We start from the raw sequence: 15893 nt of genomic DNA, 5'->3' as shown, positions 1-15893 counted from the left end.
GAACCTTTATGGTGTCCCTGTGGTTAAGAATCCAAAATAGAGGGAGAAAGGGAACAGACAGCCAAAAAATTCCTTAATGAAGCATATTCAGGAGAGCACTATATTTCGCATAAAAGCTGAGCCCTTTTCCATAGTTGTTCTGTTCTGAAACGTGTTGCTCTGCAAGGATCTTTTTAAGCTGAACTACTCGGTTCTCACTGTGGTTTTTACAAGGGGGTGAAGATGTGCAGAAAGTAAACTGTTAGAATTTTGTTTCTGGCATTTTAGAATAGGATCTCATCTTCCTAAATCCTACAGAAACAAGGGGTCAGGTGACACTTACATTTCACAAATTAAGGCAGCCCAACTATTTTCCAGGGTTCCTTTAAAGAATGCCTCCTAATCTAATCTGAATGCTTCCCGGGTAAACTCCCCATACTTTAGCTGCCTGCATATACACAGAAATGCTTATTTAAATGAAATATGCAATTTCTCCCACTTAGAGGTCTAGGCAGGCAATTCCAGGCTTCTAGAAGAGGTGCAGATTTCCTGCTCCTCTGTTGTTTTGTTTTGGTTGTTTTTTTTTTTTTCACCAGGAATGACGTTGAGTAAAATGCGTCCCTAGGAGCAGGGTCTGGAACATCTGTGCTGGTCCCTTTGATCTGTCTGCACTGTCCCTTGGGCTAATCTGAAGGGCTCACTCATCTGCATTATTTTAGACTCTTGGGTCTTGCCGACCTTTTGCGGCTCCTTTTTAAAAGGAGTATCAGATACTATTAATTGGGATATACCACTGTCTGGTGATCAGGGAACTGTTTGGAAATAGAAGCTTTTCCTTTCTGACTCTGAGTAAAACTCAGAGCTTCCACCTCTCTATTTCAAGCAGCAATGCAAAAAAGAGAGAGCGATCACCACTAACTACATGCCAGTCTTCAGAACTGAAAGAGGCAGACTGAACCCTGAGTAAACGTAAACACCTGCTTTAAGCGGTCTGCATGGCTGTCTGGAGATACCAGTAGAGTGTATGGTGAAGGGTACATAAACTGGACTTACTCTCTTCTTCAGGTTTTGAAGCATCACCTTTTCGCTAGTCATCATGAAGGGAATCTAAGAGCATGTTTCAGGTAAACTGCTTGTCCATTGGAGCAAAACACCTAGAATTTTAGTAAAGTCATACCCAAAGTCGGCACACTGGATTGCAGCCTTCGCTAAATGGAGTAATCCACAGGGCTGGTGAATTAGCTCTGCTTGCAGTATACTCCTGGGTTTGCTGGTGATGAACTATACACATGCTTGATGTTTAACAGACCTTGCTTTGTATTAAATCTGAGACATATGGCAGCCATTACTGAAAGAAAGCAACACATTTTTTCACTGTCAGCAACTTCGATGCTGAACCAGAACAACAGCTCTTGCAGCACTCCCAGTTGTCCATGTCTCCTCCCAATAGGTCTTTATAGTCTATCTTTCTAGCCCTGCTATTCTTTCTCAAGCTTGTGGACTGTTCTAGTCTCAAGCATGTACATCACCCTTCTCAAGGGAGATGTTACCACCCTCTGTGGTTGTTGGTGCTCTTCACTTTTTGATTTTTTTTTTAATACAGATTCTCTTATTACATTGATTAGCAATGTGGATTGCCAGGAGACATATGGATGAAAAATCCTTGAGACTTCTAGCTTGAGACATCTTCCTCAAACTAGAATACTCCCAGCAGTATTTTTTAAAAGGACTCCAAAATTCACAGAGTGGGCATTCATAGTATTTTTATTGTAATAATTTTTCCACTTCCTTTTATTGTCATGCAAATACCTTGCATACTGTTTCTTTTGGGGAGAATGTTCATGACCTCAGGAGCAGTTTGTGTTTCACAAAGTGAAATCAATAGCTTCACAAGTTAAAAATGACCTCATTAACACAAAATTCTTAGCCCCCTCTTACTGAAAATAAGGCCCTGGAAAGTATCTCAGGTTGGATACTCAGAGCAAAAAGCCTCCCAAACCATTAGTCATTTTTTTAAAATCTTGGCCACGGACTTTATTAGTCTGTAAAACTTTATCACCATATATTGCACCCTTTAAATAATAAATAGTAACACCAGATGATGGAGGGCTGAACAAAACAAGAGCATGATGGAGAATATGTGTGTAATCTTGAAGGTTTCATGGGAAGCAGGCCTTTCTGCAAAGTCTGCTTAGGCACCCACTCGATCGCTTTTACCTGCAGAGATCTTTCCAGAATTTTTGAGCGCACGTGAGAATACATATCAGAATCATCACACCCTTTCCTCCTGATTTTGAGGACGTTTCTTGCCATTTTTTTCTGCTTTTTGTTTTCATCACAATAAATGGCAATTCACATTATTGAGAAAGTCTTAGCAAATGTTCTTGCCGTTTTCTTCCCCAAGTGACGAACTGCTTCTTTGAATGGGGTGGCAGCGTATGTGTTTGATAAGGATCAAAGCCCTGGCCTCCAAACCCTCGAAGCGCAGGCTGTGACGTGCCTCTCCTTTGCTGAACAGTAGTTCATACAAACAGTCCCACTGCCTGTCACAAGGTAACGGGTAAGTCCCTGGGCCAGTGGCTTCTGTGATAACATAATGAACATCTGTGCATGATCAGCAGGTTAAAGGGTAAATTCAGACCCCCACGAAAGACAAGATAAAGCAAACTCTCTTTCTTTTGTTAAATGTGCAACATCTGGCAACTTGCATTTGTGTCACAAGAGATATCTGTCAGCAGGACTCCCTATTGTAAACTCTTGAGTACAACATTCATGACGGTCTCAGGTTTTTCTTTAATGGTGAACAGACCTCAGTGCCTCCATATGCTCTCTACACACCCTGTGAAGATTGAGCACAAGCCCAAAACAGTTTTACCTTGCGCTGTCTGGCTATATGGGGGTCATACATGCACTTTTCCTGGTGAAGCCTCCTTAAATGACTCGCAGCAGAATGCACAACTATTTTAACCTTCATACAGCGGTGCCTCTGCCTCTCCCCACCTCTCTTCCGTGGACTGCAGCTGGCAACCCTCCTCATCATTAATGTGTGGTACCACATCTCTTGTGAGAGGTCAAAGGAAATATTTTCAGGCCTAGGTGTTTAAAGTGACACTCATAATGAAAAGGTTAATACATTACATCTAATTTTTGTGCTAACAATTAGCGCATCTGCTTAAAGATAGAACCTTTATTTTTAGGTATAGGTGTAAATTAAGGTAATCTAATTTAAACTTTTGAAATATTCAGCTCAGTGTGCATGAAGGAATCAATTTTATACTTGGCTTATAAGAAAGCTCTAATAATCTTTAAGAGATGTTGAAGTGTCTGGAGTTCTAGCACAGTGAAACACTTAAGCACTAGTTTTATTTTTAAGTACAATACATACTTAAGCCATGTAAAAATTACTGTTAGTAAAGATGTATTTTTTCCTAAACAAAAAGCAAGGCAGTACAACCAGATACTCATGAAAAAAATTTTATGACGCATTCAACGTTAACCTTGAAGTCAGTGGAAGCTGCCCATGTACTTAAGGGTGGTTTTCCTTTTTTTTGATTACTTATCTTTTTGTCTACTCTACTTCTAAACTTCTTTTGAGACATTCTCAGTTTAGGAAGCAAAGTATTAAACGTTATGGAATAAGTTGTTAGAGGTTTTATTGTTAAAATAAATTAGATTAAACAGAATGAAAAATAATTAGATAATTAAGTTTTAAAACTGATACAAACTCATAAAAGACACCAGGATATATATTCTGTTTTCTGGATTTTCATTAACTTTCTCCTTAAAATACTTTTTCCATTGTTCTGGTTTTAAACGTGGCTAGTTTTCCTGATATTGTTACTTTAAGTTTGAACCAAAAAAAGAAAACAAAAACCTTCCAAAATACTTAATGTGAGAAATATGTGTCTATGCCTTGGATAGCAAGTTAGCTGGAAAGAGTTTACTTTAGATCAATAATAAAACAAGATAATTAATTGGTGCCTTGATAATTAAAGCCAGACCTCACTGCAGGAGGCACTGGAGAGTATGATAACTTTGTAGAAATATATGTAAATATCTCTCTGAACAAAAAAAAAAAAAAAAAAAAAGATATGGTTTAATCTTTAAAGAAATGAAGATATGTTATTAAAAAATTCTTAGCAAATGCTTTTGTTATCTTCTTCTTCTAATCAAGAATTATGTCTTTAAATGGCATGGCAGCATCTGCATTTGATAAAAATCAAATAAAATATTTCCGTAGAAACAGATGGCACTGTTTTTAATTTTTTGTGGCCAGTTCAGGTATTATGAGAATGAATTATGATGTAAGCCAGCTTTGCATGTAAAGTATCTTCAGACAAAAATTTTGAATAAAGGTACATTTTGTGTTACCTGTTTCGTCTACACCAGTTCCTCTCATCTGCTAAAACGTAAAAATCAAATGCCTTCAGCTCTGTGGCTACTTGATCTTAAAGTCAGGATTTCCTGTCTTTTCCTGCGTAGGTGCTGAGGTGCCTTAGTTATTTTAGGGGTTAAAAGCTGTAGCCACTGATGCGTATATATTAGGCTGTATTCATAGAACACGGCTTGTAGCCTGACTCAAGCTATTACAGTCTAACAACAGTGACCAATAGAAAGAGAAGAAGATCCAAGAAAGCTGAGGTAAGCCCAAACTCTGAAGCAATGTCAAATTAGAAACAATAGCTAATAAGGTGTGTATAGTAATACATCTGGGAATACTAGCGTGTACTTCAAGTTTTATATGCTTTTAATTCTTAGGAGAACAGGAAGCAAACACAGTGGTTAGCAGCCAAAGGCTGTGAATTTACAGTGATTTTTAACTGGTTTCAGATAGCTCCAGGAACTTGACTAACAAGGTAAATTACTTTATATTTCTTTTTTAAAATGTTATTAAGGTTATGAATATTTACATAGTGAGAAGGCACCATTTCACCGTGCAAATTAGAGATGTTATTCTTTAGAAATGTTTTATTAGTCCTTTTTTGGAATGCTTCCAGATAGCAGTTTCTGAGGCTGGAAGATCTGTAGGATACTGCACTTGTTATTGCTAATAACAATGTTGAAAACTATTAAATGACTACATATCATTTGCAGCAACTTAACTGAGCTCTTAACCTTCCTGGTGCACCAACCTTATGAGAGAATTTACCTCTTATTTAAATAGTATTTTTGCCAAAACTAACCTCCTAATTTTGACCAGAAATTTCAGCTATCAGTCTCTTGCTTCTGCATTGCAAAATGCTTGCTAAACTTCATGAGAAAGCAAGCAACATAACAGAGTTTGTGAAGCCCCGTCTCTGTGCTACACAAATGTTTTCTTTTGGAGTAAATTATTATTTTGTTCATCATTTAATGGTGGAAGAGGCTAAACAAAGCAAATAATTAAGTAGGTAAAATACGTGCACCATGCAAGAGCGTATATGATATAATTTGATTAGAACTTACTTTTTGTGTCATTTAGATCAGGCATTTGTTTTGGCTGTTTGCTTTAGAGAAGGAAATTCATAACTTTGGCTATGAGAGAGTGAATGAGGGAGGGGAATGGATTACTCAAACATATTCCCTTCAAGCTTTTTAAGACCATGCCCAACAAACAGCTGTTAAAACACTCTTTGATCTTTCACTTTTCTGTGATGAGAAAAGACCCTGGAAAATCTGATCCAGATGCCATTATAATTTAAGAGAGAGGAAAAACAGAAAAGAGGGTATGATTAATTTTAAAAGGAGGAATGCTGAGTACAATAGTATTTATATCATCATGGTATTGATAGCTTTACTGAAGATGGTACATTATATAAAGTAATTTATAGCTCTGAACAGGAAAACTTAAATAAATTTATAAGAAGCACTTTCAGGAAAATGATCCATGTTTCCAAGCTCTTTGAAATGACACTTGCATGAACATCAGTTAAACTGGTCTTAAAACTGATAAATGCGGAGTCTAAGTTAAATCAGGAAAATGTTCTTCAACATAGAGCACTGAATTGTTCATACCTCTTATATTACTGTTCAGTTTTTCCTTAACATGCCATAGGTAATACCACAGAGGACAGAATTTGACTGTTTATAAAAGAAATATTCTTTTCTATGTAGCACTGCTTTGTTAATCTATCTTGCTTTTAGAGAGTTCTGTTAAGACAGCTAACTGTTTTTTCTCCCTTTCCAAGGCAGAAGATGACTCTAAACATCTATACAAGCCTTTTGCTCTTGTTCTTGGTCAATTCTGCGTGGGCTCGAACTGTGAGACAAGTTTATGATGAGCTGGATCCTGAGCATTGGTCTCGCTACACTTCTGAGTGTCCACGAGAGTGCTTCTGTCCTCCTAGTTTCCCCAATGCGTTATACTGTGATAACAAAGGACTTAAAGAAATCCCTGCAATCCCAGCAAGAATTTGGTACCTTTATCTTCAAAACAATCTAATTGAAACACTTTCAGAGAAGCCTTTTGTGAATGCCACCCATCTGAGATGGATAAACCTGAACAAGAATAAAATCACTAACGGCGGGATTGAGAGTGGTGTGCTGAGCAAGCTGAAAAGGCTGCTTTACTTATTCCTTGAAGATAATGAATTGGAAGAGGTGCCTGCCCCGTTACCAGTGGGCCTGGAACAGCTAAGACTGGCTAGAAACAAAATCTCCAGAATCCCAGATGGAGTCTTCAGCAACTTGGAAAACCTTACTATGTTAGATCTGCACCAGAACAGTTTGTTGGACAGCGCTCTTCAAAGTGACACCTTCCAAGGACTCAACAATCTTATGCAACTCAACATAGCAAAAAATTCGCTCAAGAAAATGCCTTTAAGCATTCCAGCCAACACACTGCAGCTGTTTTTGGACAACAACTCCATTGAGGTGATACCAGAAAACTACTTCAGTGCAATACCCAACGTGACTTTCCTTAGACTGAACTACAATAAATTATCTGATGACGGTATTCCCCCAAACGGGTTTAATGTTTCATCTATTCTAGATCTACAGCTGTCTCACAACCAGCTCACTAAAATTCCACCGATCAATGCTCATCTCGAGCACCTTCACCTTGATCACAACAGAATAAAAAGTAAGTGTGTATTGTCAGTGTCGGATCCCACCAAGACATAATTATTTTAAAATGTCTACTTAACTATAAAAAATGCTCTTTGAAATAAGGAGATTAAAAATGTGCTATATATTATAGGCAGATGAACAAGAGGACCTCCCATGGGCCAGTTTTCAGGTCAGGTCTAAAATATGACAACCAAATATGTGCAAGAAGTAATACCACAGGTGAAAAATGTTCATATGCAAACAGAAAGACCACTTTATGAGCAGATCACAAACATGAGTGGATTAAGGAGAATTTGTGCATTCACATTTTACTATATACATGCCAGTAAACATTTTGTGGGAAAAAAAATTGTTTCCCACAGAAAGGCTAGGAATAAATAAACAAGAAACAACAATAAAAAAATGGGTGCAACAAGTTAGGATATTCAATCCACATCTGTATGACTGTTAGATTTTCAAAGTTCCTGAGCACCTTAGAGACTTCACTAAAGAAACAGAATTGCTGTATGCTCGGTTCTTCTGACTATCTCTCTGCCCACCCAAATTATGTAGTAGGAGCTTAAGGTGAGGCACCCTTAAAACAGAATAAAATGTTGGCTGCAGTCAACGTAATCTATTTCAAATATGTCTAACTATAATGTGGATATTGAATATTTCAGGCTTGAATATCCTCCCCATCTTTTGTTTACTGTGCACAAAACGCTGACACTCGGGTTTAGTCTTTATGACAACTCTTTTCACTGACTTTACAGAAGCTTGACCTACTAAGGTTTATCTCCCCAAATGTCTTCTAACATTTTCTGTTTTGCATAAATGAGACAAGGTTTTGTACCCATGGCAACAGAAGCCTGTTGTCATGTCATAGTTCTGCTACTAGCACTACTTCCAGATTCATCCAGGTAGAGCAGGGATGTGGTGGTTGGGGACGCTGGGTAAAGTATCTGCCTAGTAAATCCTACAGATCTTAAATCCTTTGTTTCATGCCAAAAGCCAAAATCAAAGTGATGACTGTATCACTGAACAGAAGGTAAACAGGCCTCCGCGTTTGTCTTCCTGTCATGGTGATTTAATAGAATAAATGGTTCTTTACTCCTGTTTCGTGTCACTGTAGTTCACAAATATGCTAAAAAAAATGGTTTGGCTTCTGAATGAAAAAAGGACATATCAAAGGAAGAAACCTATTAAAACTTTAGCTTAATTCACTGCATTTTGAAAAAAAAAAACAAACATGAAGCCTTTTAAAAAAATCAGTTTTGTACAACTGGCACATATTTAAGTGCCTAGCGAGAAGTCTAACAGTTAATTAGAGTTAGGGCTTATGACACATGGTTACTAAACATATTTCATTGACTCCTGGTTACAAAGGGATTTATTTTAATTGATTCACTGCAGGGCCTCAGGTGCAGACTTTATCTCCTGTTGCTTTAAGTGGACGCTGAATTGAAATCAATGGAATGTAACCTCTCCAGTTTAAGAGGTGTTTTGTGTCGAGGTAGTATTTAAAAAGGTGACAAATTATCGTTCTTTCCTAAATAAGTTTTTAAAAGGTAAAAACCATGCAAGTCAACCTGCATAGCATGTGCAAACTCAAGTCCTGTTTTACAATGACACATAGGTACCCATGAGCCTAAATCACAATAGTTTTCCACAAGCCTTGTATTCCTTAATGCCTTCACCACTTTTCAATATTCATTGCTAACTTAAGCACAACACTGCTCCTAATTTAAAAAAAAAAAAAAAGATTTTATTCTTAGTAACTATATATAAAGTAGTCAAAAATATTAAGAAAGCAAAAAAAAGCTTTTATTCTTAGTGACTATATATAAAGTAGTCAAAAATATTAAGAAAGCAACCTGAGACCTTAAATTAAATGAAGGTATTATGTAAGGCACGTTCTACCACATAGCATAATTGTTGAAGAGGTAAGGCATAATGACAAAGTCTTCATGAGACACTGCTCTGATAGACGATATCTCAAAGAGCCTCTAGGATCGCAAACAAAGCATGTAATTCCATCAGGCGTCGCTAATAAGATATGGCACTAATTCTGCAGATTGTTTTTGTCATCAACACAGGTAGTTGATGATCAGTCATTACTTTAAGATAACCAGTGTGAAAGATTTGAAAGAAAAATAACTGTAAAAGCCTAGATCTGGTTTCTCCAAAGAAGAGTCCTCCTGAAAGTTTACTTTTACCTGTGTGGTACAAGCCCTTTTTATAATATTAATTAGATACCCCTTCACACCTGCCAATTGCTGCTTTATTTTCTCTTGGTGGTTCATAGCTACGCTACTGGCATTGTAAGAGCTCAGACATCAAAATTTCTATGCAAATACTATTTGCTTACTTTTTATTGTATGTTATTTTCTAACAACAGTTCTTCATGTAAGTCCAAGGCTTTATTTCTCCAGAGACCGTTTATGAAGATATAAGGCAATATCCTGAAGCCCAGTGAAGTCAATGTTAGCTTGATCATTGGTCTCAGTGGAACCAGGATTTCACCTGTGGCTCCTTCCCCAAGGTTCTCAATGTGCAGAGGCAAAAAAGTACTTGAAAGCTGGAAGCAAAATCAACGTAAAACCAAAACTAATTATAGCTACAACAGATATGCACCACACTTGTTCCATGGCATTTTAAAACACACGTGTTTACATATTTATTTGAGATACACATACAAGGCTTTGGGAAGATGTCAAATGATGCAAAAGGGAGTGTTAGAGGAAGCAAAAAGAAGGGAAGGCATGGAATGATGATGCAGTGAGTGAGCAAGGGTAAGCAGGTGGTATTACAGTGTTATCAAAGGAGCGATAAAAGGGAGTGAACAGTAAGGTCCCCTAGAAGAACACCAGGAGATTGGGATAGCTCCTTTGAGCTAATATTATTCCATGTCTGGAGAAAGGGAGAAGCCCTTGGGCCAAGTAGCAACGCAAGACTATTGGAATCCACTATAGAATATTTGGAAAGAAATGGTTGATGTTACAGATCCTGACTTATTGTCAGACCCCTGCGCTGTAGCTGGTACTGGCTTCTTTGCTGGAACAGCCCAGAAAGGTACAGGTTTCCAGGCTGATCCGTGGCTGCTGCAGTTAAATATTATGTGAAAAGGAGGAAGGAAGTCCAACTACTCAAGTTGGACTACAGTGAGTGCAGCTAGAGGTTAAAAGAATAGAACAGAAATACCCTCACACTCGTATATGTCAGAACACACCTATCTTCTAGATCAACTTTCTGAATTTTGTAAATTATGAGTTTTACTGGAAAAGAAACAGGATCTTCTGTGGTTCTTCAGCAGACATACAGTATTAACCATTAATGAAAACCTCTTTGTCAGTTTTCCCTTATAGCAGCTCGAGTGTCTCATTTTTAAATATTACACCACTTAACAGTACTGTTGACAACAGGTGAAATTCATCTTCTTTGACTTAACCATCCTAGATTTTTGTACCTAGTTTGGGTTAGTCATACAGACCACCTACTCAATTAATGGGAAGAGATAAGCAATTGCAGAGGGAAAATCGTCACACCTTAGAGAGCTGAATCACCTTTTGGAAGTGTTCATCTCTCTCCAGAGTTTATAAACTGAGCCTAAATAGTTTATTTAGACTGACACCCTCTACATAGATCAGTTTAGGGAGGGTGAATTGTACCCATGTAGATGGATTGCCCTGTCCCTCCTGCTTAAGCAAAAGTCAGATACATACCATAAACAGGATCGCAAGTGAAGAGAAAAGAGAGAGGCTTTTACTCCTCTGATAGTTTGGGTAGGATTTACTGTTCATGGGAAGAGAACAATAAAAACCCAAACCACTTCATACCACACATCATCAGGAAATAATTTCTTCATAGGTGGCCTGTGGTTAGATAACTGCTGCCTCATTTTAAGGTTGGAGTAATTAACCCAGTGAAAACTAGTGCAGTGGGATGGTTTCTTGGTCAGAGAACACAGAGATTTAGAACACCCTTGAAGCCTCCTTGTCTCCTAAGGACAGCAGTGCTGACCTGAAAAGGCAGATATTTTCTGCTACATGGTGTTGATTCCCTTGTAAAACTTTTAATAACTACTTTCATAATGAGACCTCACTCTCAAGCTTCCTGCTTTATAGCTTCACAGATGAAAAAAAGTTGTAGTTTGTTTCTTCCAAGAATATCAAATGCTTTACAAACATTAATCAAATTTCATAACATAGGCAAAGACTTTTTGATATCATGGATATGATAAAAGTTTTAGGCTTTGGCCAACTGGAAGTATTTATCTAGTTTTCATGACAGAGATAAGGTCCATTTCCCAGATTTTACAAACATCTGGGCAATATTTCAAAATAGGGTGGGTTTTTTTTGAGGGGAGGGGGAGATCATTTTTTTTTTTCATCATAACATTTAACTGATTTGGGGAATTGTAATGAAAAGATGTGTGCATATTATTTTTGCTAAGTATAACAGGAGAAAAACTTTGGTAGAAATCTTTTCTCTTCCTATTTCTGAGCTGTTAAAAACATGTGCTTAAAAAAACCTGTTACACACACATTCTCCATTAAACCACTTTTTGCAGGTGGTCTGAGGCCAACAAGATCCTCAAGCAGTCAGACCAATCACTAAATACCATCACTTGGTCAAAGGAATTTGACATCTTTGATAAAGAAACATTGCTTCAATGTTTTATAGAATAAGGCCATTTTGAGGTTGAAATAGGGCAGTGGCAACCTCACTGTTCAACAACTGAAGACAAGATGTGAACGGCATTTTAGCCAAGTGCAGTGTAGAGGTAACTTAGGGGAGACAATGTAAAGAACCCAATCTATTTAACTTATATGATAACAGATGATGTTTTAAGCTATAGTTTCAAACTTTACCTGAACGGAAACAATCTACGTGTGTTTATAAAGAATTTTAAGGACTTGTTTGCTTTCAGATTACAAAGAAAAATATCCCATTGCACAATCTATGTTCTTGCAGTTAAAACCAACTGTACTGAAGAATTTGAAAGAACAGGAAAGTACAGATGTTAAAAATTACAGACACTATATGAAAAGCTCCTCTGATTCAATACTGATAATTTCGAATGCAAGATCTTCATTGGGGAATATTATCAGCTAAAATTAATGTACTGCCATTGCAGTAAGGTGTTTGAAATCCCTCAGCACTAATTTTGTTCTACTCTCTCTGGGAGGAGAGAGCTATTTCTCAATGAATAGTTACCCAGTAGTTCTCTAAATTACTTTCCTCTCTGTCCACAGAAAAATTATGCATCTAGTGGTCTTTATTCATAATTGCAGTATATTAAGTATGTGATTCACTGATCTAGTTTACATTGTGTTAACATAATTTTTTGCTTGATCAATAAAGCAGTTAGTTGTTAGTTTGGCATTTTCCAACTCTGATAGGACTAAGTGCCTCCCATACAAATATCAGTAGAAATCTGTTTTATTTGTTTTCTAAATTAATTTGGTCTTCATGAGCCTTTCCCATGGAAATTACCTAACATGTCGATCTACATTTTCAGGTGTCAATGGTACTGAAATATGCCCAGTCTCAATTGCTGTAGCAGAAGACTATGGTTTTTATGGCAATATCCCTCGCCTCCGATACCTTCGCCTGGACGGAAATGAAATTCAACCTCCAATCCCATTGGACATCATGATATGTTTCCGACTACTTCAAGCTGTTGTCATATAAAGATATCACAGATGTCACTCTTGTTCTGTGAGAGTGCTAAGATACAAGTTTTGCTGGAATTAAACTTGTTCTAAGTCATAAATCAAGAAGTAACATCTTTATTGTGACTTTATTTTTTCTTTGCTTGCATCTTTTCTACAGTTGAAAAGATCGTTCTTCTTTCAGAAGAAAGTTTGGTTGGACACGAAACATGTGCTTAACACTTTACCTAAGAATTCCTGATGCAAATATGTTGAAAATCGTCTGTGTCAGATACCAAATATTCCAAAGCAAATTCTTGTCTACTCCCTTTTTATTGTCAAATGCTACAACATCTGTCCTCTTAACATCATTGCTACAGACAAATTTTATTTCCTTATTGTGTTAGATAGTAACTAACACAATGAATTTGGGTGCACTTGGCTGAACATATATGCTAGAAAAATCATGAATTGCCTGACTACTAGTTATCAGAACTGCCACTGTCTTTTTTAAGACAGTGAGTAATGGTGAACAACCACTTAACATATAAATAGCTCATAAATTGTTGTCACCCTGTGAAGACTGGTACTTGTAAGGCATGAATGAAGTATATGAGGCTCAGAGTCCAAAGCAGTATACTCAATACATATTGTTGAATGGATTCATTCAGTGTATGATTTCAGAATTGGAATACACTGATCCAACTCAAATACAGGGACAAAGGAACACGAGATGAAATCTTGTTCTATCAAAGTGCTGATTTTCTGCTGTTTCATTCGTCAGTATTCCATTTCTAGTTTTGACACCATTTCTTTCTGTAGCTTTGGGATAGTCATTGAATATTTGGTTTATTTTAGTTTCCATAGAGATAAAACCAAGAAGAGTAATGATTACATATTTCACGGACTACATGCTTCACAAAAATTGGAATGGCTCGTTAATATAATGGTGATACAGGGAGAATTAAGAAATTGAGATACATCCTCTCCCAATTATTTACTGTACTAGTCAAATATTTGCATAGGAATTGTATCAGTTTAAGCAAATATGATCAACTCAGAGCAATATTTAGCTATCTGCTGACTCATATACATGTACATAATAACACTGGATTTTAAAGAAGTCCAGTATTTAGAATACAGCACATTCACAATTCACTAACAAGGGAGATATTAATGGGCATTTTTTTATGAAATCTGGTTGTTTTTTTTTTTTTTCAATTTTTATAAGATAATATTGGGATTTAAATACACAACTTGAATATTAGAGTCAACTATTCACTGGGAGAGTATGACATTTGTGTTTCTGATAGCTAGGTCAACAGGCTATCCATCAGCCATATTATTTTAGTCTTCTTGTATTTGTAGATAGAAACAATTAGTTGCTCTTCGATAGCTTGCATCTATTTCTAACGTTTTAAGACTGGCCTCAGTAACAAGCATTTAAAGGCTATGCATGTGGTATAGTTTTTTCTTTGAAGATGAAGCATTTTCTTCAAGGTAGATTTTTAAAAGGGTTGAGATCTGCAATTTCTGACATTCAATCTCTTTTTATCTGAAAATGAGGCCTTATTCAGCTCCAGTGTGCTTGTGGAAACAACCCAGTATAGAAACTCAGCATAGAAATAACCGACTCAGAAATCCTATCCCAAAAATGTTTATTTTTGCAGTTCTTTTTATGTGATTGCTGAGAAACTCCTGCCCTTCTAGCAAAATATTTTCTGTACCTCTGTGTTCAACCTATATGAAAAAATACAGATTTTAAATGTTTCTACAGTATGTATGCATGTTTATCTATGCTCTTTACTCAATAATAGCATAGTAATTTATTTTTTGGAAAAAAAATATGTGACAATACTACTAATTAAATTATAACAATAATTATCTGTTTTTACTTGGAAATTAATTTCTAGTATAAACAAAGAACAAATATACATACACCAAAGTGAATATTCACAGACATATATTATTAACTTTTTTTACATTTCTAACTGATTGTACAGCAAACCACCTTGAAGTTCCAGCCAAAAATTATCACCCTCTTAGGCACTATATAAATATTAAACCAGAAAAGCCTAACCCTTCCCCAAAGAGATGTCAAGCTTATGTATGAGAAGGGATGGTACATAAAATCATATAGGGACACTGGAGCATCAAAGTACTCAATGTTCTTGATAGGGGCATTATGTGAATAAATCAGGGGCAAATAATCTGATGAAATCACTTTTAGTAGTTATCTTCCACCAGCTGGCTTGATATTAATGGATTTTTCCAATCCACTCTAGGGTGGAAAGCCTTATAAATTAGTTCTTCAAAGGTCAGTACTATCTTATGGAAAAATCTTTGGACACATGCAGATTGAAGCTCAAGACTTGTCCTTTTCACATGCCAGTTAATCTGAGTGAAGGCAAACATTTGTGATACATCCTTGGACAAACTTTTATTGGGCTGAAGAGCTGCAGCTGCCAAGTGCTCTGTGTTCTATACCTTTGATGCCACCCACTGACTCCACATCTGGGAACTGTTTAGTAAAAAGCAAATCCTCAGTATCCTCATTCAGGCTAGTTTGTCCCATCTTGATCCCCTCTCCCAGAACCAGCAGTATGAAGAAGAATGAAAAAGAGTTGTGTTACTATAGAGACCTTCAGAAGATAAATCAGCCCTGGTTGGGGTTTGAGCTGCTTTACTGCATGCATGTCTCTATTTGCAACAGTTTTAATGTTCTCACACATTTGGGAAAGTTGGTGAAATTTCCCCTCAGATTACAATAGCAGGCCTAAATTGCATTATTGTGTGGAACTAAACAATGTAGGCCTTCAGACACACCTCATTCAATCCATTCGTTATGCCAGAAGACTATAAAGTAAAATGTAAAACACAATGTCTTTTTCCCTATGAATAACATCCCTAAAACTATGTAAAAAGCATCACTGTGCTTGAAAGTCTGGTGTTAATTCTTCCTAATCCAAGACTGGTCTAAGACTCCCCACTGATATTTCCTGGTTCAGAAAAAATTGCAGTCTCTTCCACTGCAAGGAGGAATGGACCTCTTAACTCTCCTGCCTGAACACACAGCTGCCTTCATAAAGTCGACATTTGTTTCACTTAATTGTCAGAGCACATCACAAACAGTTTTCAATGGAACAGCAGGTACAGAAACACAGACGTTTACAAGTATGAGAAGCTGAGAATGAAGCAGGTCACCTTAAGCACACTGCAGTTGTGATCATTCAC

At 36.9% G+C, this 15893-nt stretch overlaps 1 protein-coding gene across 1 annotated transcript; it reads left to right on the top strand.

The window, feature by feature from the left end:
• Positions 1 to 6153: 6153 nt before the first annotated feature.
• Positions 6154 to 12699, top strand: KERA (keratocan; the record flags this gene model as incomplete). The annotated part of the gene is made up of 2 exons (XM_082498785.1): positions 6154 to 7039; positions 12527 to 12699. 2 exons carry the CDS (start codon positions 6154 to 6156, stop codon positions 12697 to 12699), a joined length of 1059 nt encoding a protein of 352 aa, XP_082354911.1.
• Between the last annotated feature and the right edge of the window lie 3194 nt (positions 12700 to 15893).

This window comes from Vanellus vanellus (genome assembly GCF_965231255.1).
Source record: "Vanellus vanellus genome assembly, chromosome: 1".
Taxonomy (NCBI): Eukaryota; Metazoa; Chordata; class Aves; order Charadriiformes; family Charadriidae; genus Vanellus; species Vanellus vanellus.
Note: the sequence above shows the minus strand (reverse complement) of the source record. Positions and strands in the feature narration are given on the sequence as shown.